The sequence below is a fragment of the Haplochromis burtoni genome, unplaced genomic scaffold, assembly GCF_018398535.1.
Source record: "Haplochromis burtoni strain Fernald_Lab_line unplaced genomic scaffold, NCSU_Asbu1 Contig_110, whole genome shotgun sequence".
In the NCBI taxonomy this organism is placed as follows: domain Eukaryota; kingdom Metazoa; phylum Chordata; class Actinopteri; order Cichliformes; family Cichlidae; genus Haplochromis; species Haplochromis burtoni.
The window spans coordinates 506,200-534,166 of record NW_024582471.1 but is presented as its reverse complement, the minus strand read 5'-3'; the positions used below and the strand labels follow the sequence as shown (position 1 = coordinate 534,166).

Below are 27,967 nucleotides of genomic sequence, written 5' to 3'. Positions count from 1 at the left end.
TTACATAATAATGTAGATAACCTAATAATTATCCTTATTGCTGTTTTAGAGGAGTGGTGCTTCAAAGGATAGTTGCAGATTTCTGTCAGAATCTGCAGATTATACAGTACAAATAACATGCTCACGTTTCTCCAACGTTGTCTTCCCAACAGTTTCACTGACATCTACGCTGGATAGCCAGGAAGCGTTCGCGATGTCTTCTCGGGCGCTTCTCCGCCGCTGATAATTGCCGTCTGTCTTGTGTCAGTGACGTAAAAGACGGATTTAATGTGACATGACCGTTCAAACCGCAGTCGCTTTCTAAAACATCGGATATGTATCGGATTCAGTACCACATACGAAAGTGACCCAGATCGGATTTGAAAATATCGGATTTGTGCCGTTCACACTGTCATAGCATAGGATATGGGTCGCATAGGGTCAAAAAAATCGGATTTGATGCACTTTTGCCTGCAGTGTGAACATAGCCTAAGTGGCATTAATGAGCAAAAAAAACTAAGAAATCAGGAAGGGGGCAAATACTTTGTCCTAGCACTGTGTGTAGGTTTCACAGGAGCGCCTAGAGTTTTCTGAAAACCTTCCTTTTCAGTATGTATGCACTCAATGTGGGTCACGTTTGCATGACATATACAATGTGTCTCAGCGTCCTTCACTCCAGTGGCTCTTGTGGAGTATATTTAGAATCCCTATTTAGTGTTTAACTCCCAACACCCCAGGCTGGCCCATTCGTCGTCTTCCACATCATTGCAGAACTCAAGTGCAGCTTGCTTTCCATCGTCAGCTGTGTTTGTTGTGTTGGTTTCGTCTAGTCCACCTGGCCCTCCATTTCATTACTTCAATTAGAATGATTAGGATCTAAAATTGCTTGTGTCGGCTCAGTGATTGACAGCAATTGGCCACTTAGGGAGGAGTGCTGCAGACACAAAGCGCTGCTCAACGGCTTGTGTAGTGAAACGGGTACAGGGTGTGCATGCGAGTGTGGCTGTGTTTGTTTACTCTGATGGGAGTTGTGCTCACTGAAGACGAGAGCAATTCTTTAGGCAAACAATGCGAGGCCATTACTATAGAAAGTCCAGATATCCTGCTTTCCCCACAAGTGCAGCGTGAATGTTTGGGAAAGCGGCAGAGACGCTGTGTATATGTGTGTGCTTGCATTATTGCAAGGTTTTGCAAACACTGCAAACTTTTTTCAGTATGCATGTAAATAAATAAATAAATCAGTGTATAGATAAAATAACTTCTGACCACTTCAATTCCAAAACTGTAATTGTGGGTGGACATTAAAAATTCCTCCCCTCTCCATTCGTACAGTTTAATATGCTTCAAGCGTGTTGCAATCAGGACGTATCGTAAGCACACTGATTGTGCGAAAGCATGACAGACAGGCAATCACTACTCAGTCATGGCACGTTTTGTTCCACCCAGCTGGAGCTGGGAATGTGGCTTGTTTTTTGCCGAGGTGCATTAAACGGTCCAACATAATTTAGACGACTGGCTGGTCTTCGTGTCTCTTCTCATTACAGCCCTCGTGGTCCGGGGCCGCCTTAAGTAGTGACTGTTGGAGCAGATCTTGAGGGTCTGTCTTTGCAGCAGCTTCGTGGCGTGCGTGCTGGTGGTGTGAGGCGTTGGGTTTACGGCGCATCAGTGTCAAGTACGGCCGTTCATCATCAGGCGCTGATACTCAGAACTGCCGAGGCTCGTGACAGAACATTAATCTGTCTCTCAAATTGAAAGCCATAAGTTTCTCCTCCTCCTCCCTCATGGAGTTCTGCACATGCGACTGTCATACACTCCCTTTCCTTTCATTTTTCTGTTTGCCATCTTCTTCTGTTGCTGTACTGACATTTCCATCCACACTGTCCTGTGGTCCATGTTTTTTGTTCTGCTGTTTGGGTATATACGCTGTGATTGCATTCAAACTCAAACTGGTCCCTACCTATTTCAGCTGAGCCCCCACCCCTGCAGGTTTTGCTATTACTAACGTTTAAAACTGGGTTTGAGTGACTCCTCTTCCCTCTGGCTCAATAGTTGAATTAAATAGATTTCTATAAATGTGATTAATGCTGTGATGCGGTGTGTAATATCCAGCCCTGTGCTCATTTTTGTTACTGCAACTTTAGCAGCTAAGACAGCCCTTTTAGCTTGTCTCTACCTTGCATTTGAAAAAGCCAGTTCATGAAGACTTTAGTGTTTAATATCAGGTTTTGTTTGGTTGTTTGTTGCTTTGTGTGAGCCCAACAAGCCTTTTCTTCATTATTTTAGAAAGCTCTTTTGGAGCCTTTGCCTTTACATTATGATATTTATGTCTTTTCCCTCTCTTCCCTTTTGACATTTTCTTTTATCTTCTGGCCAGGATGTCCGTGAAAGGTGCAAAGGGAGGACCGGAAAGTAGACCATCCTCTGCCGCCAGGTCAGTGAAGAAAAAAGTCAAAATTAACAATTCAAGCTCAGTGTGAACCCTAAACCTTTCATTTGGAGCATTTCAGTGGTGCATTCCCGTTGTTTTTGTCTCTTATGTAACAGTACATAAGCAAATTCAGTAGGAAAAGTAATTCTTGAGAGATTGTCTAGCTGATTTTAAACGGTTTTAATAGCTTTTCAAGACATTTTTTTGGGGGGGGGGGCTTTTAGAAATCCAAAGAGCTGTCATCAGTATCCTCCCATCGTAGCCAGCTTTTTTAATGGGAGAAAGAACTGGCTGTTAGACTCTATCAAAGTCAGTATTTATGTTTCTTTTTCTTTAAATAAATAATGGGACTCTAAGTTGATTAAGGCCTCTCTCTTTCCTAGCACATCTCCACGAGTGGGGAGGGCTGCAGCAGCTGGAAGATCACCCGTTGCAGGCAGATTTAAAAACAAGGCCCTTCAGCTCAGCCTCTCCAAGAAATTCTGGTTATTATCGTTCTCTGTTTCTAATCAACATTGATTAGGACAAGGGGAGTGGGACGTGTAGAGTTGTGCACCCAATTATGTGATACATCACCTGAAAAATAAACTTGTAGAGTTTCCAGGTTTCCAAGTTGCCCTCCTGGGAAACACTGCCTTTCTTCCTTTTTTTCTGGTGATTGATGTTACCACTGATGTCACCTGACTAGGCCCAAGCAGCTGATGCTGCACGAACAAGGGATGGAAAATATTACCTCAAAGGCACTTAAGTGTATTTGGTAAACTGCTGGAGGGGAAATTATAGACTTGGCTTTTATGATGATAGCTCTCAACAATTGGCGTGCAAATGCACTCTTCACAGCTCAAAGTCCCCCACACCCCAGGGGAAGGGCCCTGAGGAGCAGGGTAGTCGGCGTGGTAAAAGGAGCCTCAGCAACAGCTCAACAGTGGCCGCTGCCTACGTCGCCTACCTTAATAAACTTTTTGGACAGGTCAGTTCATGCATATACACATTAATTTAAACAGAACCTGACACTCAATAGTGATAAATAACAAGGTTTCATTCTGGAGTATGTTTACATTCAGGGGTAACAGCACATTTATAAAGGGCAAATATAAAAAAAAACTGAGCAGGTGGTGTGGATTATTAAAAAAATAATGTACACAGTCCATATCAGCATGTCCTGGTGATGCTTTTATAGTAAAAATGCCTCTTAATTTAACAGTAACTGCACCTGAATACTGTATGTTTGTGTTTGAAGGGGAATCTCGTGGTGCAGACAGGAATCAAAGAGCAGGCACAGAGATGGAGACACAAAAGATCAAAATGGTTAGGACCCCATCACTGAGTGCTTGGCGAGTGATTACTGGAAGTTGCTGCCAGTCGCTCGTGAAATTAGTTGCAAAAGAGGGTGCTGCACCAAAGACCTTATGATTGTTTTGATCACCAACTTTTCAAGTAGAGAAACTTGAAAATGTGTGACTCAAACTGGAACTGTTCTCCTTCACTGTAGTGAAGTTGTGTCCGGCCACTGAAATCATGGTCAGACACAACATGTTTCAAGAGATGCAACTTTTACTTTGAAAGTGAGTCGTTTGAGTTGCGTGGCACTCTTCACATTTTCACAACTATGTAGGGAACAGTTGGTGAGTGTCTGCATGTTGGTGTCTTCCATGCAAATTACAGGTGGCTCAGCAACTAAACCAATCTCAAAGAGCTTGTAGGTCCAGCATGGTAAACCTCACTGTAACTGCTTACACCTGGCGACAGCCCACAACTATTTGCCAACTGGTGTTGCCCATGGGATCACTCACCAGTCTCTAGATGTAGTGGTCTGTTGTTCAGCAATACATTTCTCACTGGCTATTAGCAACCGGTGTGTTTTATCCAGTTTTTCTGTGCTGTGGATTTTACACAGTACGAAGTGAAGAGCACCAGAACCCAGCTGCATGACTATCAAGTTAGCCTTTATCTCTACATGGGACAGACAGGACAGGTGGACAGATCATAAGTTGTTCAAGTCATGGTTGAATCAAAGCCTAACTTTATTTATGAATTTACTTTATATATACTGAATTATTTACACTTCATTGATTAAAAATAGATACATTTTCTGAAAAGGTGTGAAGTGGTTGTAAGTAATCCAGAAAAGTTGGAACACCTGCAGGAATTAGTAGCAACAGCTTTCAAGGCTTGATCAACCTGCACTGACGCAGAACAGCTTTAAATTGTTAAGCCATTTTGTCCTCACTTAAAAAAAAAGACCTTTTTGTATAATTCTGAAATGTACATTATTTTTTCAGTTTTTGGTAACTTTACCTTTATATCAATTCAAGCTATTCATTGGACTTGAACAACTTGAACTGCAATAAATAATTGGAAAAACTAGGGTGTTCTAAAAGTTTTAACTGGTAGTATCTGTTGAAAACATGCAGTCATACTGTATGTGCATGTGTATCTCATTTATTCCATGTTTGCTGTCATCATACTTGTCTTTATCTTACTTTAGCAAGGCTAAATCTATTTTGGCATACGCTTAAATGACCTCTGACTGAATTTGTCATTTGTGGTGCTGATCAAATGCTGTAATTGATTAATGTTATATTCTGCAACCTGAAATACATCGAAAGCAAAACTGAGTTTGATTTTAGACACAAATGATGATAACCAGCCAGTAAGAGTTAATATTTTCTTCCACAATCTCCTCCTTTGTCACAGTAACTGCTCAACGTGTACAAGGTGCACCTGCTCCTTTCACTTCAATTGATATGTCCTTGCCTCATCTCCATCAGCCCAGCAGGTCTCAACTTCACAGTTTGAAAACCCCTGGAAACATCCAAAATCTTAAATAGTGGTTGTTTCCTAGCCCTCTAAAAGAGAAAAAATAGCCTTACTAGCATTTATTTATTTTAATAACAATTATGCAATACAAGCATGTGCAGCAAAAATGCAAATGTGTCTCCTTTATGCTACACAAAACACAAACACAGAACCGTGATAAAGTGGAGGTTTGCACAGTGAGTCACAGCTGAATAAAAAAAACATTAAATTTAAAGTTATGCAGCCGAGCAGGAAAATTGGCCTATTTATTTAGCTGATTGTGAGCACTAACAATCAGCTGTATGTATAAACACTGCTTGTGGCTGTTTGCAGTGATCCATAGCGATCCAAAAGCAAATGCTCTGTTTGTAAACCGGTAATTGTTAATGTGGAATAGGTCACATAACCATGGAAAATCAGTATCATTACCAACTGCTATTAATTCAAATATGAAATTGGGACTGTGGGCTGTAATCCATGTCCTTTATGCCTTGGAAAAGAAAAAGGGGGGGAAGCACTCCAATAATTTCACAAATGATTTAATGCCTGGACTCTGTGTCATCTTCCAGTAATGCTCTGCTTGGCTCGGGTTAAGAATTGGCTCTTTTCACGGCTGATACCATGATCCCAGGTCCCTGCAGGATGTTACAGAATATTTCAAAAAATTACAAATGGACATGAGCCAAGAAACGATGCACAAGCATCCTGATTTTTGTTGGAAATATTAGCTGATTTACACATGAAGCACTTAAAATCATAACATACAATGATTTAATTTGACATATGCCATGTTCAACACTCCTGAACAAATAGTAAAGTTCTTCTCATGTATTAAATGAGGAAAAAGGCAGGATTTATTTTATATAACTGAATCACTAAAACCTGATAAGCAGAGAGTCTATTATAATGTTGTTTTTACACAAGATTAGGACTGATCAGATGCAACAATACTCAGCTATAGTCATTTTGGAGACACATGGTGGAATTAAAGACCACAATATACAGCCAATTCAACCCTTTGAAGATTCGATTTGAGTACAATTCTCAGTCATTTCAGGTATGTACAGAGTAATGATGGGAAGAGTCGGTTCATAATGTTCATGAATATAACAGTGGACATTACTAGTCAGTCTTCCTAATGAGCCAATATCCATGAAGCATGAATAGATGACATTAGTGATTTGCCCAGGAGAGGATATCTAATTGTTCTGAGAAAAGTAAACGTTCCCTCGGCAGGATTATAGGCTGCATTAAATTTGTCGTGCAGCTGGTAGATTAGATGGGGAATGCCGGTGTTGCACATGTTTTCAAGTGTGAGAACAAAGTTGTCCTTTTCATTAAAAACTGTAACAGAGATGATCCTCCCACAACTGAAACCATAGTCACAGTGAAAATTTGCCACGTCTTGATTTGTTGTATTTTTTGCATATTTGTCACACTTACATGTTTCAGATCATCAAAAACTTTTAATATTAGACAAAGATAAACCAACTAAATACAAAATGCAGTTTTTGTATGATGACACATCATTATATAATACAAGAAACTCAAAAGTCATTGAGATCTGTCAGTGAAGGAAAGGGTTACAAAGTTATTTCTAGTGTATCCCGGTGAGAGCAATAAAAGGAGAAAATTTAAAACAGCTTACCGAAATTACTCCAGGGACACATCCACGACTCATCCAAGAAGTCACAGAAGAACCCAGAACAACATCTGAAGAACTGCAGACCACACATGTCCAAGAAGAAGACCACTGTTGACCAAAAACAACACAGAGACTCACCTCTGCCCTAAAACAGCTTTATGATCTCCAAGACTTCTCGGAAAATATTTTGTGGACCCACAAAACACAAGTAGAACTTTTTCAAAGGTTTTCATCCCATTACACGTTCATAAAACTAACACAGCATTTGATAAGAAGAACATCACACCAACAGTCAATCATGGTGGCAGTAGTGTGATGGTCTGGGGCCGCATTGCTGCTTCAGGACCTGGACATCTTGTTGTAACTGATGGAACCATGAATTCTGCCCTCTACCAGAAAGTCCTGAAGGAGACCCATCAGTTCCTACTCTGAAGATTATGCAACAGGACAATGATCGAAAGCAAGTCCACATCTGAGAAAACAAAAGTAGCCTAGTCAAAGTCTGGACTTAGATCATATTGAGATGCTTTAGCATGACCTGAAACAAGCTGTACAATACTGCAGTGTGACTGAAAGAAAACAATTCTGTAAAGAAAAGTGACCCAAACAGTGATGTTAAAGACTCATGGTCGCATTTCATAAATGTCTGATTGCAGTTCTTGATGCCAAAGGTGGCAAAGCCAGTTATTATGTGTTGGAGGCAAATACATATTCACACGGATAGTTGCCTTTTTCTAGTAGATGAAATCATCATTTAAAAACTTGTATTTACTCTGGTTATCTTTGTCTAATATTACAATTTCTTGGGTGATCTGAAACATTTAATTGTGACAAATTATGTGACAAATGTGTTTCAGTAAGTGCCCCAAAATTGCACCATGGACGGCTGGTTTCTGGGTTTAAAGGTTGGAGTAAATTGCTCTCTGCTGGAGCCTAAACCAAAAAAACAAAGTCATAGGTTTTCCTCTGTGTTATTTTCCCCCCATCTCCCCAACTGTGTGTCATCACCTCTCCCATAAAAAGCAAATCTCACTTTTCTACACTGCTAGAAAGCTAGTTTCTTTTTTTTTTTAAGTTGGAAGAATAAAAAACAAAACAAAACCTTGTTTGCAGCTCAGTCCCGACTGTCTGCTGTTTTACAGACTTCCATTTTATAGTCATGGTCAATGGAAAAACTGCTTTCTGTGCCACAGGAGACTCATTTGTGGCAATGCTGAGAGTGGCCACTGAGAAAAATGTTGTGCTAGAGCCGAGCACCAGTTTTTCTCTTTCGCAGTCATAATATTCACTGACTCTGCAGAGGAAAGAGGGCAGAAAGTAAATGCTACAAAATGTACTTTTACTTTACTTATTTTTTGTGAAGCTGGCCTCTGTCACAAGTAATCATATTAAGTTAAAAGGTCATTTAACTGCAAACCACGTTGTTTCTCTAACTGCTAGATTAATCTTTAAACACACACATGAGAAGGATTTCCTGAAATTTCCTGAAATGAAACCCACCCCAAGAGGAGCTGTGCGCCTATGAACATTTACAGATGTTGCATAACTCGATCTCCTAATAACTACCCGGACCGTTTCAGAGTTGCAGCCCATTTATTGGAAAAGGAAGAACATCTCACCATGACCTTGGGCTACCGCGGACAATTTTACACTCCTCTCCGACTCACTACGTCACCTGCCATGACTGATCTAGCTTGTTTTACCGTGGCGGTCTAATGTTTGAATTTACAAGTGATGCTTGGACACTGAGGTAGAGAGACCATATCCTGCAGCCTTCCTAATCTCAACACAAGTAGCAAGATTCCCTGTCAGCCTTCATCAGATCTAATCGAACAAGCGGCTGGCAGAGAGAAGAAGAAAGACAACTGATACATGTGCACATCAGACAGAAGCACAGTAGAATGCAAAGCAAATCGCACTGTACTCTGTACTGTACACTGTAATGTCACTGCTTTGTGGTTTTTTGAGAGCCTTTTCACTTCAATGCTGATGCATGCTAATGTGAAACTTCTTCTCACATGTGTACACGCGTCATATTTACAAAGCAGTGTGCTGCTCAGTGGGCCACATGAAGGCAGACAAAATGAAATGAACCATTAATGGGCTTGTTCTGACGGATGAATTCAGAGCCTGAGTTGCATGCGAACTAATCATTTCTGGATGAAAAAAAATCTAATTAATATGTTGACCTTGCTATGTGAACATGCCTTTTTGTGGTTGCAGGATCCTGTGCATGGTAAACAGTGGTGCAGCTCTGCTGGCGCTATTGGGTTTTTGTTTTTTATGCAATGACTATTTTACAACTTAAAAGCCTTGTATAAATTACTAGTGCCTTAATGTTTTAAGTAGCGCCCACATTTAGTAATATAACTGGTGCAATTGCATCTTGACGTTGCATTTATGTTACAAATCTTGCTGGCAGTTTTACACAGTGAATAATCATTTGAACGCCCGCCATGCGGCGCAGCTTCCAAATAAACGACAGGCGCCTTTTCCTGATGCTATTGTGCACTTGAACGGGATGACCTTGTGTGATTTATGAATTAGACAGGCTGAGTGCCAACATGCATTAGGAAGAAAAATATTGCACTTCTCTTTGCATTTCATTACCCGTGCTGCTCAGATTTCCCTTTTTATCTCTCACTTTTCGAGCATTTAAAAAAATGAACAACTCGAGGTTGAAGAACGGTTTGCCTTCATAAAAGTAGCAGTAGAGTAATGAAAACAGACACTTGGTTAAAAGCAAGGGTGAAACAGTAATAGCTCACAAGCAAGGGTGGCATCTGGGGTGAAGTATTTTTTTATACTTGTAGGTAGGGCTGTTCGATATAACATATATATCGGATGACGATATAAAAACGTCTATGGTTTCATTTTACGCTATCGTTTGTTTCGTGGTGTCGCAAAATAAACTGTTTACGGCAATATTTTTTCATCGTTTTGATGGTCACTGTAGTGGCTATATTAATTTCTTAAAGTTCTCTCTTTCTCTTATATTTTATATAACCACACTACACCTGTTTTTATGTGTTGTGGTTAGCAACAATAACGGTAACAGCATCGCGTGTCCGCTTGTTTATGTTCCACATAAACCTTTCACAATAAAGCTCAATATCCTGTTGAGACTTTTCAAAATAAACCGAATCACGTGAAAGAGCAGATTATTTACGGATGAGAATTAAAAAAGAGCCGCCAGGTGCTAAAAAATAAACCTTAGTTTATTTTTAGAACAGGCTTTTCCCCGCAGCAGGCCGTGTAATAAATACTCACAAAGAAAACAGCGGCCTTTACAACTTATGTCTAAAAATGTATAGTTTCATGCATCTGTTAAAACACTCGACTCCAGCTACATGACGCGCAGCTGGAAACACTTCCCGCAAGTCGAGATTCACAGAATTGACAGAAAATGTTACATTTTTGTGATTTATATCGTTATCGGATGATAGAATTCTTGTATTGGGATATGAGATTTTGGTCATATCGCACAGCCCTACTTGTAGAATATGGAACTAATTAGAAACAACTGAAATTCAACAGTGTCTCTCTTCTGTATGATACGCAGTATTTTTTCTCTACCCCTTAAAAGCTGATGAGGAGTAATGCTTGAAGCTCTTTTTTTCTGAACTGAGCGGTTTCTGTTATAATTCAGGCCTGCTTATAGAACAAAATGACTGAGCGTGCAGCAGAAATTAGTGAGGGTGGTCTGTGCCTATGTAGCTACGCCTGGAAAGTCTTGAAAAGATAGTGTGTTGTACAGCTCACTCCATGCCCTTTCATTTAATGATGGTTTCTTGAATTTTTTTATGTCTACTTTGACCTTGAGTACTAAGAAGGAAAGCAAGGGTCAAATGCTAAGACATCCAGCCCCTTATGCTCCCCAAGCCCCAGTATATTATTGTTTGAAGTGAAGTTTGAAGATGATCCATAAAAAATTGTGGGAGGCAAGAAATATTCAAGTGAATAGTTATTTCATCATTTTTGTACTGAGCCTTACCAATCCCAAGTCCAAGTATTGAAACACAAGCCCACAGCAAATCAGCCAACATTTGTTCTGTACGTAATCAAAGTTTTTAGAAGCTGTCATCTCAGTCTTGTTTCTTTGAACTTAGAGATATCCTTGGGCTTCTGGTGTCTTTTTGCTAAGCAGCATTTCCATATGTCAGTCTCCATTGCTCTGTAAGATGACTGAGTTAGCATGTTTCTTGCTTTTTCCCCCCGTGGACAATGCTTTTGCAGTAGAGTTGCACACTGTTTGCAAGCCCTCGAGTCAAAACACTGTGCCGCAACCATCTCGCTAAGGACACATCATCTCAGTGCATCTACAGGATGATTAATGACATTTCAGTGTGATCTTTTAATATCTAAGCTCTTTTTTATGCAAATTCAAATCAGCACATGTTTGCAAATGTGCTAATTAGAACACTCTCTCAAGGGCATGTGATATGTGACTATTAAGTTGTTGTTTTTTTTCAAGGGCTTACATATTGTAGTGTGTGATGGATTCTTGCAAAACTGCCAAACCACAAAGCCCATCCTTTTAAGTCTGCATTTCTTGCCTACGGATATGTATTCCAAGTGATTTCCAAGTTATAATGTCTTTTCATTAAAACTGCCTGTTTGTAGCCAAACATATAACATCATATTACTATTTTAAGCCATCAGCACACCTAAATTTCACTGTCATCTATTATTCTTAATGACTAGGTGGAGATTTTGTTCCTAGCTTCTAGCTTTGCCTCACTCTGAAAATATGGAAATGTTAGAGGGAAAAAAGGGAGAAAAAGAGATCACCCTGAGCAATTGTCAAAACAAGGCAGAGAATACTGAATGTTTCACACGCGGCTATATGCAAATTATATATCTTGTGTCAAGTGTGTGTGTGTGTGTGTGTGTGTGTGTGCACATGTGTATTTTTGCTTAACCGTACCTGTGTTTCTTTGTGACAGTGCAAAGTTTCTGCAGCTCACTGTTATGTTATGGCTGTGCATATTCACACAATGCTGGGTCTCCCTCAAGACGCCGTGTTTGTGTATGCACGCGCGCGTACACTAGCGTGTCATTTTGCAAATTAGCAAGACATGTCGCTGGGTTAAATCCCATTAGAGTTTACTGTCGGCATGCAGCAACAGTGCTGACATGATATGCATGTTATTCTAATTTAGTAGTCAAAAACAGATGATCACTGGGATGATTCTCAGGAGAATTCACAGTTTTAAAGCCAGCCTGATTTCACATCCCCCATTCTGATACTGTTGTAATCATTTCTACTGTTGTTTTCTTTCCTCTGCTGTGCAGGAGAGGCAGCTGATGCCACTGGAGATAGATGGTAAGATGTTGTTGAAGGTGTAATTGCAACGCAAGCACATGATGAAGTAAAAGATAAATTACTAGTCAATACACACACCACTCAATATTTAACTCTATAGGCAAGATGGCAATACTTCTACGAGAGGCACCACCTTACTATACAAAATTCCGTGAATCTTCAAAGTGTTCACGTCAAAATATTCCCTTTCTAACTGTAGATAATTTATCGGAATTTCAGGAGTGGGACTACATCTCTACCCATGCCCCTTCCGGTTCTCTATCTATATGTGACACCCAAAAATCCCCCAAATATTTTTCTATTAAGGATTTAGACTTAACCTAGCCCACTATTATTCAACGCGTGCATATCTAAACGTCAAAATTTTCTTGCAAAAAGATGCCAGTTTCGCTGTTTTCTCTTTTCCCAACCATGGCTCAGGGGGTTGGGAAGTGTATCTGTAACCGGAAGGTCGCCGGTTCGATCCCCGGGCTCTCTGTCCTGGTCGTTGTGTCCTTGGGCAAGACACTTCACCTACCGCCTACTGGTGTTGGCCAGTGGGGCCGATGGCGCGATATGGCAGCCTCGCTTCTGTCAGTCTGCCGCAGGGCAGCTGTGGCTACAACTGCGGCTGCCTCCACCAGTGAGTGAATGAATAGTGGCATTGTAAAGCACTTTGGGTGCCTTGAAAAGCGCTATATAAATCCAATCCATTATTATGTTTTGCAAAGTGCAGAAGCAAAATTTTGGCCCCCGGGATGTCAGGTTCTTTCTTCTCTATCCCGCCTTCCCAAAATGCAGCAGGAAGCTTTTCCCCCACTGGAATGCCAGTTTTCTTCTCAAATACTGGTCATTTGCAAACGCAGCAGTAAACATTCCTTACACCAGGATGCCAGTTTCTCGGTTACTGTTTCCTTCTTTGCAGACCTTTCTGGGACCAGGTGCTGTTTTCTCTGCCATCTGTCCATCATTCGCAAAATGCAGAAACAATGAACATTACTGGCACCGGGTTGCCAGTTTCTTGCTCCACTATCTCTCCTTTCCAAAAAACAGTGCAAATAGTGCTGAGATAGCATTCTTTTTACAGCACCGGGATGCCATTTCTACTTCTACATTGTTTCCTCCTTTGCAAAATGGAGCTGCAAACCTCTTGGCACTGGGATGTCAGTTTGTTTCTACACTACCCCTTTTCTGCAAAGTTCAACACCTAACCTTCATAGCATGAGGGTGCCAGGGCAGCTTCCATTAACATGTGACCAGGTTTTACACCTCAAGCCCCTTCTTTACAACCAAATGATGTTCATTCCTCCCTGGACACAGCAATTTTTCCTCCCAATCTACTGGTTCCAAGCATTCCTACCAGTTGTATGTTTGCAACAGCGTTTGACCGTTGTAATGCACAGTCATTTTTTTTTCCGGGGGATGCCTTCTTTTGGGATCTGCCCAGCGTGGGAAGCACCACCAGTCCCCTCTGAGGCCTTCCCCAAACCGCAGCCTCAATTTACATTCAAGCCATCTGCCATTAAATACTAGACATGCTGTCAAACCTAAAATGAGAATGTTATCCCAGCTAGTAAAAAGATACAGTGTCCATGTTATGGTGCTGGGGCTGCTGCAGCTTCAGGCAACGAGTCGACCTCTAAAAAATGCACATTTTCGAGATTGAACTGGTGTTGAAGTGTATCACAATTTTGTCAGGTTTAGCAAAAGATTGTGGTTTGGGTTTAAATATTATTTTTCACAAGATTCATGCTGAAAAATGATGGTTTCTCTGTGCTATAAATCTGATGTCATGTGCTTCCTTTTTAAACATCCATATGTGACAACCTGGGAGTGAGAGATGTGTTTCAATATTGCTTAAATTCTGTGTCACCACGCTGACACCAAAGGGGAAGACTATTATTTAACATGTATTCCAAGTTTGGGCTACACCTCAGAATACATTTATTTATTTATGTTTTAGAATTTTTTACTTCAGATGTGCTGCCCTTTGTTCAGTAATCCTGGTGGAAACAGGCAACAAATGATCAGTTCTTTGTACCAAAGTCCTACACATTTAACCTACATTAAGAGCTAGTTTCCCAGACAGTGATCTAGTCAGCAGGCTCTACAGTGCGAAACTAGACCTACCTGCATGTTGGAAAAATTAAGCCAGTGTACAAGTGCCTTAAACCTGCATTCTATCTGAAGGCCAGCAGATGCCGATAGCAAGTGGCAAAAAATCCTATAGAAGCCTACAGGAAAATGACTCTCTGTCCTGACCTCTGTAAACACTTTACAGAATAGTTTCAGTCAATAGACTCAGTCACTCATTCTGGGTTGTACTGTCTATTTTGGCTGGAGGATTCTGTGCTATGAAAGCACACACTCCACAGACTCTCTTTCCTTGATGGAAGATCTGTCTGTGGGATTGAGCAGATCCTCAAAATATCCTTTTCACCATTAGTTCATCAGTGTTACATTCCCACCATATTGCCAGAATCTCCTTGAAAGTGCAATAACTTTTGTACAAAATGCAACATTTGTCTCCAGAATCATAGACACATACCTTTACACACACACCTATCACACACTAAAGCTCAGACTTCTGCTTGTATCTGCACACTGTGTGTGTGGGTGTGTGCATGCACGCTTGACTCTTGGGAAAATCCAACTTTACGGTTTGCTGCAGTCGATGGAATTTGTTTATGTGTCTGTCAGAGCTTCAGGAGGCCTTTAAGGAATTTGACTATGATGCGGATGGCTTCATCCATTACAAAGACATCGCAGACTGCATGAGGACCATGGGCTACATGCCTACAGAGATGGAGCTCATTGAGATCATCCAGCAAATCAAGATGAAATGTAAGTATTTATCTGGCAGTGTGCATCTATAAGGACCCATTTCTCCCTAAGAGGCTAAAGCACGCGTGTATAATTGATGGATCTTTCAGTAGAGTGCAGGTGTGAATGTGTGAGTCGTGTGTCTGCACAAACCCACGTGCTTGTGTTCTTTCCTGAGAGTCCTTGAGGACCTCATGTTTGCCTTTGGAGTTGGGGACATTCAAGACGTTTTAGCAAGCTGATTAATGGTCCTCATGCTGCAGGTGCTGGGGGTGTACGAGTGTTAGTCTACATGTAGAAGTGTGTGTTTACACTTAATCTTTCTCCCGCTGCCCTTAATGTTGTTTGCCTCTGCCTTCTTTTCTGAACGATCGAGAAGCAGATATGTGTGTGGTAAGTGTTGAAAGTTTAAGGTGAATCATCTTTGCAGCTAGAATTTTGCCATAGCCTGGAGTGAAGCGAACTGTATCACCTACCCGATGTCAAAACAACTTTGTTCAGAAAATCTAAAGGGTTCTGTTAAGACTATACGCAAAATTCAGTGGACGGCCAGGATTTTTCACACAGATCATGCTACTATCTGCAATTATTAGGATTATCATAATATTTACTATTGTATGCTTTGAAGCCCAATATCAGCACACCTGCACATCATGAGAACTCTTATTTTCATGTTTGTGCATGGCATTATTTGAGCAGATTATATTTCTCCATAAATAAAAAGCATCATAATTATTCTCCTATAAATAGAACATCATATTTATATGCAATAACACAACATAATATGTATAACAATTCAATTAAATGCATTCACTTTGATGATGTGTGTTTTTCTTGAATTTTAATTGGCTCCCACTGAATGCATGTGAAAGGCAAGAAAAAAGATGCAGTGAGGAAGGAAACGTTAATCCTCTAAACCATGATCTGAGGTAACATTCATTTCTGATGACAGCAATATAGCTCGACCAGCTGAGTTAGTTTTTAGAGCTGTGGGGTGACTCCTGGTAGAGTATGCTTCATGTTTTATGCACTGTACAATAATGCCAAGCAGCAAACTGATAAAATGCACAAGAACCACTTACTCTGAACAATAACAACCCACATGAAAGTATCCGTCTTATCTTACCTTCACCTTTGCCTGCACAAGTGACCAAACAAACAGTTCAATCTTTACTAGGAAAAGTGAAGCGCTAATGTCAGATCAGCTACAGATCATTAAAGGACACACATTTACCAGCAAATGTCATTTCGGTCCATTAAAATACCACCATGCTCCTTGCTCTTTCTTTCTTTTTCCCCTGTTGATGTTCACAACCGAAGCTCAGCCTTCCAGCAGCCAAAACAATGAGAAAAAAATGCATTACATATTTCCACAGAGACACAGTTTTCTTGCTCTTATTGTAAAAAACCCCCCCATATTATGTAAGTGTTTTTGTTGCAAAATTGGATGACTCAATGTCATTACGGCAGAAAACTTTGATATTTCCTTTCATTATTTGTATGTAGCTGCTTTTCAAAATAGTCTTGCCTCTGGAATTATTTAAAAATACTAGTGTGACTCAGTGCAGAGCAACCAGAAAAATATGAATGAATGAATGAATGAATGAATGAATGAAAAGATGCACCATATGGACAAAAGTATTAGGCCACACCTCCTAATCTTTGAATTCAGGTGTTTCCAGTCCACGTAGTCTGTCTTCACAAACATTTGTGAAAGAATGGGTTTCTTTTACTGAGCAGTAAAGTAACCGGATGTCATCTCTGTAAGCAGGCATTTAGTGAATTTCCTAAATACCCCACAATCAACTGGAAGTGGAAGCTATTTCAAGACCATGTGGCAGTAGCAGACCATGTAAAGTTACACAGCCAGGTCCTTGGATAGTGTGTAAAAGTCAGCAACGCTCCTCTGTCATTAAGATCAGCACAAAGACTGTGTGCCATGAGCTTCATGACATGGTTTCCATGGCCTAGCAGCTCCTGTAGATGTAATATGTGGGTGGGCCATTACTTTTGTCCTAATAGATAATAAGAATAATACTGAACTGTGAGTCAGTAGCAACTTCACCACACCTGCTCCAATAAAGCTGGGTTGTTTTTTTCCAGCTGTGATCTTCGGGGACCAGAGTGCAGCTGGCTTCCTCTCCTATACCAGATAGTAAATGAGGTTCAGCCGGTGTCCCCAGTGTAAATAATATCCTGATTAGATTCTTAGAATGACACCAACAAGGATATTGTTGTGGCAACGTTAACCTCGCTCTCATGAATATCTCCATCTAATGTGCACCCCTGCAAAAAGTGAACTAAAACTCATGCAGCAAATACAGCTAAACATGTAAAGGGGAAAAAATGCCTCGCGCTTTAATCACTACTGTCACAAGGTGTAAAACTGCAGCCATGAAACGGGTGACTCACATGTGAAGCTTTGCACATCCGTATATAACAAGAACCAGAAAATAGATAAAGTGATGCCTCACACAGTGTAGAGAAACATTTTCCATCTGCAGCTAAAAGGAAAACCTTAAGAGAAATATTGAGCACACCAGGCCTTTAGAGGTTGCAGCTGTGTGTTATATTTCATGCCGTGTCTCATACTCTGTGTTGAGTGTGGCTTTGGTGTGATCACTAAGGTGCTGTCAGCTTTTAGATATTCTAAGCTCATCCTCTGTAGTGTAATCCCTCTAGATTGATTATGAAATTCATCCACTTTTTTTTTTTTTCAAGAACAACTATTACGCTATCAATTAAAAATAATCATAATCTCCTAAGGCTTTTGGTGGAGTTTCCTCAACCCTGTGATCTCACCCTGACCCACTTAAGGCTCAGAAATTCTTCAAGGCTGTGTCAGGAATCCCCCAGACAGCTGCTTCACAAGGGTAAAGCCAGTCAGCCAAAAAATATACTTTACCTCGAGGCAAGCATGAAAATCCTTTACCAACCCGAAAATCAGAGAATTAATTGCTAAAAGTAGGTTTTATGTAAAAATCCAGCCCCTGCTATTGTGGTAGGCAGCGGTTTTATCCATTAGCGTCATGATTCAGCATCATTTAGAGCGTTTTCCATCCGGTCAGTTTGTTGTGATTCTCTCTCTCAGCAGACTCAGAGTACTGATTAAATTTTTGAACCACAAAATGACCATGTGGCTTTATTGAAAGAGCCTTTTCCGTCCAACAAGATCCAGATAATGAAAGAAGGCAAAGCCTACTGGTCCACACTATCAAATAATCCTGTCTCTTGTCGAACTAATAACACGAGCTATCCCACTGTATCAGTCTGTTTTGATATTTACCATGGAGAGCAATCAAACTGGCTGAGGAAGTCAACAGAGTGAGCACACGAGGCTGAACACACAGCAGCATCCATGCACCGAGGATGTTCGTAAAAATTTTCATAACTTAAATTACGTTAGGCCAGCTATACACTTATGTAAATATTGTGGTCTCTGGGAAAAATACATTGGACAGCTACAGCTTTGTATCCAGGTCTCTTAAAACAGCCATGCTATCAAGTAAAAATGTCTGCGGTTTTGGATTGGTTGATAGTGTGGGTCTCATTTCTCTAAGCTCAACCAGTCTTGCTTCTTTTATCTAAGAAATACTGAAAAAGGTCAAATAAATACTATTGGCTAATAACTTGGAACTCTTGGTAAATTCTATTAGAAAATTTCCTCCTGTCTCTTTTAATGTAATTCAGTCTTTACCTGCATTGCCAAGTCCTTCTTTGACTGTCTTCAACTGGTCCAATATGCAGGAGCAAAGCCCCAAACAAAAACTAGCCAGCACTGATCCCTTTCAGTTCAGTATTTTCAACCCAGAATCCTCGCATACAAGGTCTTGATTAATCAGGCCCCATCTTATCTTAAAGATCTCGTTATATCATATCACCCTAGTGAGCGCTTTGCTTGTGGTTCCTTGGATATTTAAAAGTAGAATGGGAGGCAGACCCCTCAGGCCCGTTTTCTGTGGAACCAGCTCCCAGTTTGGATATGGGAGACAGAAATGCTTCCTATGTTTAAGATTCGATTTAAAACTTTACTTTTTAATAAAGCATATAGTTAGGGGTGGATCAGGTGACCCTGAACCCTTGTTCTTGTGCCCTGTCTTCCTCCCCTCTTGGCTCTGTTGGAGGTTTCTTTCTGTTAAAAGGGAGTTTTTCCTTCCTACTGTTGCCAAAGCGCTTACTCATAGCGGGTTGTTGGTTATTGTTTGTCTCCAATATTGTCGGGTCTTTACTTAACAGTGCAACAGCTTGAGAAGACTGTTGTTGTGATGTGGCGCTTTATGAATAAAACTAAATTGCGTTCATTTTTAATTTTTATGACATGATTTTCCATATGAAGGGCTCCATGCGCAGGCTCTTGTGTACAAAGCAGACCTGTCCCTGATCGTCTGATAATCTGACTCAGTTCAACGTTCTTATTTTAAATCCAGAGGCGTCCACGCTTTTGAGGTTGCACCACCTAAACTGTAACACATGCTCCCTCAACCTGTCAGGTCAGTTAAATGTTTAATAAAATAAATCTTTTTTCTTTTTCAGACATTTGTGGGAAAACGTTTTTTATAGAACTTATAGCTCTTTTATAGGTTATTTCTCCTCCCATTATTTCTGGCTATAGTTCTTATCTAATGGAAGTGTGGTTGTACAAATGAAGGGAACACTGAGACAATATATACATGCACAGAGGATATTGAGATAACAGGCAACAGATGTGGAGATGGCTGAAAATTAACCACAGACTAATGAGAAACGGGGAGCAAAACTGAACATAACGCACACGAGACACAGGCTACCAAAACAAAACAGGACGTGACAGAACATGGGCTGGACTCTGACACAGACACGTAAACAAATACAGAGAGAACAGCATCAGGGACAGGAGACAGGACTGGCACTGAGACCTGGACAAAGACATGCGAGCTTTTTGCAGACAGAAGACAAAAACCCAGACCTCAGACAGATGGCAAAACTGAGACGAGACTGGAACAGACTGAACAAAAAAGGGAACAAACCAGGAAGCGTGACTAGATAGAGCAGGGGTGTCGAACTCCAGGCCTCGAGGGCCGGTGTCCTGCAGGTTTTAGATAACATCCTGGGTCAACACACCTGAATCAAATGATTAGTTCATTGACAGGCCTCTGGAGAACTTCATCACATGTTGAGGGCGTAATTTAGCCTTTAAATCAGCTGTGTTGGATCAAGGACACATCTAAAACCTGCAGGACACCGGCCCTCGAGGCCTGGAGTTCGACACCTGTGAGATAGACTATATAGTGCCAAATCACAACAACTGCCAACTTAAGGTAAGGGCACTACAATAATGCAGAGGAAAAAAAAACCCAAATTAGATGAACCCCTATGAGCAGGAACTTGGTGATAGTCAGAAGACAGGACACTGAAGCATGCTACTGCTGGTAAAGAAGATTAAAATGAGTTTGGCTGAAATGTATGTCTGTAATTGGCTTACAGTGCTAAAGCCAAGTTTCCAGTCTCTGTCTGTGTGGATTTTTTTTTTTTTTTAAACTGCCATACATGGAGAAGTATCCTGTAGGAGCTTTAGCTTTGTTTGAACAAGTTATTTCCCTTTCACTCAACATCAGACTCCAGTCCATAGACCAGCCATAAGTGAAAATTACAGCAAATGTCCACTTTTCACTAGAAACTGGGGGTGAACCTAGCACCACGTGGTCATCTAATCAGAGCAGGTGATGAGGACTAATGCTGGTTTTAAATGGGACATGCTTTCCAAATGTGCACCATCTTTGGCAGGCTGGTCAGTCAGGTCAGCCTAAAACAGAGCTAAATGAAGACTGATTTTAAGTTAAAGCCACCGAGTCTCTAGCAGCGGGCCTTAAAGCCAAACACATTGCCCAAAAAAATCGACTAAGTATGATATCTAGAAAAAAGTCACCAAAATTCTCACAGGATCAATAAATATTTCATGTGCCCGTAACACCTACACTGTTAAAAAAATGAAATGTGCCAAATGGGAGAGGGTCTGGAGAAGCCGGGGAGAACATTATAGTCCCTGTAAAGTTGTTCAGCATGACCAGTTTGGTGGTGGGTCAGTGATGGTCTGGTGACACATATGCATCGAGGGATGCACAGACCTCTACAGGCACCAGCACCCTGACTACCATTAGGTATCAGAATGACATCCTTAGACCAATTTTAGACTGGTGGAGTGGGTCCCATCGTTCCTCCTCCGACAATGCCTGACTTTGTGGCGAGAGTATGCAGGCAGTTCCTGGAGCATGAACGAGTTGATACCATTAACTGGTACCCATATTTGGCTAACCTAAATCCATTTGAATACCTCTGGGACTGCTTCAGTCTGTTTTAGTCCATCCAGCAATGAAATTTGGTCAAAATGGACTAGCTTGCCACGTCATGTTTCTACTTTGATTCTTGGGCTGTCTGGATGTGGGTTGATCATTTTCATTTCCAGCAAACGATGTGGCATCCTTTCATTCCTAACACATCACCCAGTCTGTGTCAGTATAGATATCCAGCATGATTTCCTTCCCCACTGATCTGATGTATTTTCAAAATGTTCCTTCCTCGTTCCCAGCTTTTTTGAACAGTGTATGTGCACCATAGCCTCACAAGGAAAGCACACAAAGTAACTCTTGACAGTCTTTCTGTGCATATCTCCGAATGTGTGTGTCCACGTGAATGTGTGTGTGTCTTTCTACAGGGGGTGGTCATGTAGACTTTGATGATTTCTGTGAGCTAATGGGGCCGAGGATGGTGGCTGAGACAGCTCATATGGTCGGGCTGAAAGAGCTCCGCTGTGCCTTCAAACAGGTAAAAAGGTCTCCAGCCAGAAAGTGTAAAAAAATATTCCTTTAAGCAAGTAAATTAGACCCAGTACTGACAGTTTTTTGAAGTGTGCGACCTTTCTTTAAAGATTGCCAAGAACTGTGTGACTCTTACCTGTAATAGAGGCTGAGGGAAGAGGGCTTTCTATGTAAGAATACAGAAGAAAAGGGAGAAAGAAAAGTATTTCTATCGATGAGATTTTCAGGCAGTCTGGTTTGCACTGTCCAGAGACCCACAGCTTATACTCTAAATACACTTCTTCATGCCACCTGTAATTGTTCTCAGCGGAGTTGCCTTGAAATGCTGCGGTGCCTCGTTGACATGGGAAATATTTATTGAGTCGTTTCCTTTGACACGAACACAGAAGCAGGTACAACAGCAGCTCAGGGCCCTCGTGTGACGTCGGTTGTGGCCGAGCAAAACAAACGCGATGATGTTGATGATGTTATTTGTAAGCACAGCTTTGCACACCTGGATTCATCCCATTACCACATTACAGAATGATAGGTTTTTAATGGGTACCACAAAACAGACAGCACTGATAATGTGCTCTTAATGATTTCAACTGAGAACACATCAGAGTGTACATCAGGCCACCGAGATTCATTTATCTGTGTTGTAAATTTAGCTTCCTGGTTTTTTTTTTTCCCTCACTCTTTTTTCTCTGTTACGAAAAGCAAGAGAGAAATTGGATATGAGCTACATTCAAATGCCAAATAACATATAGTTTGCAGCCAAGCCCATAACATTTTGGACAACGATATAATTCTTGTAGTTTTGCCTCCCAAATCTCTTGAAATTAACAAAAGTATTGTATTAATTCTTTATGAGTTAAAGACATTTTTAGTGATAGTTCCCCCATTTTCAGAGGCTTAAAATTTATCGGTCATTTCATGTCATGACAAATTAAGCAGATTAAAGATCTGGAGTTGATTCCAAATGATTCAGTTATGCTGAAAAATACAAATGTTCTGCAGCACTATATACATATGGACAGTATTAACAGAAATAAATGTAAAATGTACAAATATACAATCTGGTGTAAAAAACTAAATATGTAAATAAATAGTGTTACAACAGTTCGGGTTATTGCACAGTGGTGGTTTTTAGAGGGAAAAGGGAAAATGAAGGGGTGGGACTATGTTATCGGTGCACGTATGAGTTAAGGTTGGTTATGGCCTTTGGGAAGAAACTGTTCTTGAGTCTGTGGAAACTGTTGTTGAGAAACTGTGAGAGAGATGAATGAATGTACTGGGCAGTTCAGTTACAACAAAGACCACAGAAAACAATCAAAGTGGATGATCACAGAATTATTTCAATTATTACAAAAAGCCTTCATGACATTCAACCAAGTCAAAAACCCTCTGGAGAAGGTGGATGTGAATGTAAATACACAAAGGTAAAACCCACTGACTCAAGAAAAGAAGGCAGGACTGACATTAAATAACCATCGCTTCAATTTATTTTTGTGCTGTAGGACTTTTATGCATCAAACTGTCATTAAAATCCACAAAACTGCACTGTTAGGGTTAAAAACTGGTTTAAAGTTTGAAGTCTGCACTTTGGACACAGGAGACTCAGGGAGGCTGCAAAGTCATCTTAAACTGGTGATTTGGATGGGCCGGTGGGTCTGTTGTCTCCAGAGGGATGATTTCTAAACGGTTATTGTTATGATTTTGTTAAACTCCCGTGGTTAAACTTCAGACAGATTTTGATGTTTGAATTCAAATCCACTGTCGGTGTATGCAGGGAAAACTGCAAAAATACATATCGTTATCCACTCGTGGGCCCTGGTGTATGTTATGAATGACTCCTCTGTTTCGCCTTTGACTCATTACCATTGCTGCCAGAAACCAGAAATTCCAGCTCTGGTGTTTGAATCAATTTGTGGAGAATAGGACATTAGCTCTCAGCTTTTCTGAATAGAGAGCTTCAAAACTCAGGCTGAACAAATGAGAAATCATTTCAGCTCATTCTAACTTAGAGTCTCGTCAAAAGCCTTTCTCAACTACTAACTTTTCATGAGTCAGCGCTGAACCATCTGCACATTCAAGCTGTTTTCAAACTCCCAGGGAGCTCACGCAGCCAATCTGCATCCACATACTCGATGCAAAACTCAATTTCGACTTTTATTGTTTCTCTTCTGCTTATTATTCCTTGTATTGTTGTTCTGTATCCAGTGCTTGATTTCATCATTATCTAACAAATTTGTAATTTAATTTTTTCTTTTTGTTCTTTGCGTGGCTTTCAGTTCTCGTCACCTATGGTCTAATTATTCGTCTTTCTTCGCTCACTGCATGTTTGTGCTCCGACCCTCTTGCTCTTAACCCTACCCGCTGCAGTTTGACTGTGATGGCGATGGAAAGATCACACTTGATGAGTTGAGGGAGGGCATGAAAACCCTCCTCGGGGAGAAGCTGAAGAAAGGCGAGCTGGAGGAGATCCTCAGTGACATTGACCTCAACAAAGATGGCAACATTGACTTTGATGGTGAGCGGTTGGGGACTTGTGTGGGAGAGGACAGACTTCAGGCAAAAATATGAAAGGGAATCATTATTTTAAAAGAGATAAAGTGAGTGCAGGGGATGGGTGCGCAGTATCATTATTAGCCAGGGGTACTTGTGTGACTTCCGTAGTCAGTGGATTTTCAGGCAGGCTAATCACTTTGTCAACTTATATCAGCTGATACTCCTCTACGTATCTTGCTGGCAAATCTTATGCATTTACATTATTTACATTACCTTATTCTGCTCATAATTGCTGCTTCTGCTGCAATCTCCTTTGCAACCCACCTTCATGTCAGTTTTTAAGCTGTGCCAAACTTAATTAATGCCAAATTCGGCTTCCCATCAGGGTCTCATCTACACAGTTTTCACAATAAAGTAACATCTACTCCTTAAGGCTCCCAAAAACCTGCTCGAATTGGTGCATCAGCATGTAAAACATCCTTTCCCCATTGCCACTAGGTTGGCTATTTCTAAACATTTCCTCCATAGTGTAGTCATTTACATGTTTGCTTGGCGAATGAAAGGTCAGCTGTTTAATTCCAGTTGGAGACACAAATCCCCCTTTGCGGTTGTGTCAGGAAGGGCTTCTGTATGAAACTCTGCCAAACATGTCAAGCAGCCAAATTATTTAAGCCATATTCAACAACGTGCGTGTTAATTACAGCAAATTAAAGTGCCATGGCAAAGTTGATTGAAATTCACCATGGCAGCACAGAGTCACTGTTTAAGAAAAACTGGAAAGCTTTGCAATTTAGCGTGGCCAAGGACTCAAAAATATGAGGTTAATCCAATTAAATCCCTGGAAGGAGTTTGTTGAAGTATAGCGTGTATAACTGTAATGTAATTCTGGGTTCGGGTCATAGCGTATAGCTACAAGTTACTGAATACCCCAAGAACATTTTGTAAAGGGATGTTACACATGTGTCCCAGATTTTGTCCATGAAGTTCAAACTATGTGACTATGTGAGAGGAAGAACTTCATTTAAATTTTATAGATGGTGCCATGAAGCCATTTTTGCACCACCCAAGACTTATGAAATATGTAAAGTTTTCACCAGACCTGATGTAATGATGTAATTGATATATGGAGGGAATGCTGTCAAACCTGTGGTAAGGAGGGTCATGGTGAACCTAGTTGGAATGGGTCAAATTTGAAAGGGACAGAAGAAGAAAAAAATTGTGAGAAATGGGGTACAAAAGGTTGAGACAGGACAGGAGGGCTGGTTAAGTCAAGGTGAGCTGGCTGGAGCGATCCAATGTAATCAGAGCTGCATTAAGCCGATCAATACACATGCCTGGACACCTGTCACATGCCACATGCAAAGAGTAGACACTGCTGGGCAGCTCAAGGACTCAGCAGAAATCACATTATGCTGCACTCAGATAAACAATTAACTAACACACACATATAAACACGTCCACGTGTGAGCACGTGCAGCACTATCAATACGACGTTTGTGTGAGTGAAATTAGTATGCGGCACACCACAGGCTTAAAGCAAGCTGTGATCCTGTTCGCCTCGTCTCAGGACTCCAATCAATTATGATTGGGGACATATGAACAGGTGTGTCACTCCGTGGATCAATAAGCAGGTGCTCCTCATTATCATCAATTAGCCCCAAGGGCAGCATATTGAGTGTATCTATCCAGTCCTGACACATGTGCAGTATTACTACCAGGCACATGGCCCACAGAGATCTACGGCGCCCATGAGGACAGTGAAAATGATCGTGTTTAGGCTCAAACTGGAGATCTGATTGACTACAACAGAGCTGCTGTTACTAGTAAAAAAACAGTGTTACTAGGTTAATTTGGAATTATGCTTTCCTACCCAGTGATCAATAGTTTCACGCCAATAATAATTGTTTGAAAGCACTTCGGAGGGACAATGGAAACATGGAAGATGTGCTCGATCTGCAATCTGCAGCTGGGTTTCATTAACAGGAAACGTCAATAGCTGTCTTCATTGACAAGCTAATCCAGATGAATCAATAAGGTCAGCTAAAGAAGTAGTCATAACTCTAAAGTGGGTTTACAGCAGTTAAAATTCAAAGTACCAAAGCGTACTATCCTGTAAACACTTCAGTGTTTCATAAACCTGGCGAGCACATAAACGTTTTGTGATTACAGTGTCATACGGGCTGAGAACGGCGTGACTTTTTGTGATATTAGTGTCATTAGTCCTTATCAGTGGATCTGCTGCTGTCTGTCTCCCCCTGCAGAGTTTGTTATGATGCTTTCTGCACGATGACCTCTGATGGAAGAACACGGAGCATTCAGCACCCGGATTCATCAGCTGCGTGCCATTATTTCTGTCTACTTACTCCTATTGTCCTTTTTCTTTTTTTGTGGAATATTGAATTTCACATGGCTGGCTGTGAAAGTGTAATCCACTTAGAGATCTCTTTATATTTTCATAATAAAAGTTTGAGGTTGAATAAGTGCAGTGGGCAGAGGGTGAGTTATGAAACCCTTATTGTATTTGTTAATGCTGCACTGTTGCCCTCTGGTGGCAGAGAAAGAGCTGGTATGATTTCTCATTAAACTGTTTTTACTGTATTTCCTATGGAACTGATACATGAATGGATCATAGCAGGTGTAGCTGTGATGGAAACAGGCAATGCTGCATATCATCTTGTACAATTTAGCAATATTTGCTAAATTAGTTACACAAATCTAAATAAATATTCCTGTAAGAGCAGCTTTTATTTAACAATTTGCATTTTTAGTTATGATGTCAATGTTGCAGAAAAATAATGCTCAGCTGTTCTGTGTGGGAAATCCCCCCCCAAACAAAAACACCACCACAGCCAATGTTGAAAAAAAAGTGCATTTATTATTGAAAATTGATAACTTAAAACATCTGAGCAAAAAAAAGCGAGGTCTGTCCAAAAAGCCTTTGTACAAACGGTTTACATACAACTGTACTCGTCCACCCCCTTGGCTTTTCTTAGATATTGTGAACGCCCGGTAGCTCAAATTAATTCTGAAAAAAAAAAAAAAAAGATATACAATTAAAAATAGTATTCATGCTGTGACCAAAAAATAGGGAATGGTAACCAATGCCAAAACCACAATGCAAAATGGTGTAAGGCATACGCAGTGCTCTGACTGAAGCACTGCAGGTACCATCCTTCCTCTTCCACGCAGACAGAGAGCAGCTTTTAATAAAGAATAATGCTAACCCAATAGCTGTAGGCATGCTGATTTTACTGGTTTCAATTTGCCATAATATCGCAAGACCCCCTTAGGATTTCAAACACAACTTATGGACACAATGTACACATATTACTTTACTCATAAATTAATTCCGTTTTAACTTAACTCAATGGGAAGCTGGATTGTTTTTTTGTTTTAAAGAAGACACTAAAAGCACTTCAAGAACCGAACCACTGGATCCTGCAGACGCATGCTCTAGAGGAATCTTGTGGTCCATGACAAGTATGTGGAAGAAGGAGATTAGGAATTCAAGTTCACTGTGAGCCAACCAGAAAAGAGACGCCAGGAAGCCAAGAAAACATTAGGAACAAAAAAAAAAAAAAAAAACTTTTCAAGGTCACGTGCTCCTCTTAAACTCAGGTTAGGAGCAACAAAATGCACGAGAAGCTGGAAGAAACATGTATTCTTTCAACAGGTCCTTTGCCGCTCCCTAGAGGCAGAAATGG

The 27,967-nt window shown here is 40.7% G+C and overlaps 1 protein-coding gene across 1 annotated transcript in view; it reads left to right on the top strand.

Moving 5' to 3' along the window:
- The window catches only part of cabp4 (calcium binding protein 4), a 30,423-nt gene extending 2,567 nt beyond the window's left edge, over positions 1 to 27,856 (top strand). The window contains exons 2-9 of the mRNA XM_005928234.2: positions 2,354 to 2,410; positions 2,791 to 2,892; positions 3,248 to 3,377; positions 12,147 to 12,177; positions 14,857 to 15,000; positions 21,671 to 21,780; positions 24,138 to 24,285; positions 26,525 to 27,856. Of these exons, the coding sequence (XP_005928296.1) occupies positions 2,355 to 2,410; positions 2,791 to 2,892; positions 3,248 to 3,377; positions 12,147 to 12,177; positions 14,857 to 15,000; positions 21,671 to 21,780; positions 24,138 to 24,285; positions 26,525 to 26,553 (750 nt within the window). The 5' untranslated portion in view covers position 2,354 and the 3' untranslated portion in view covers positions 26,554 to 27,856. The remainder of the gene's footprint in view (positions 1 to 2,353; positions 2,411 to 2,790; positions 2,893 to 3,247; positions 3,378 to 12,146; positions 12,178 to 14,856; positions 15,001 to 21,670; positions 21,781 to 24,137; positions 24,286 to 26,524) is intronic.
- Positions 27,857 to 27,967: the final 111 nt, after the last annotated feature.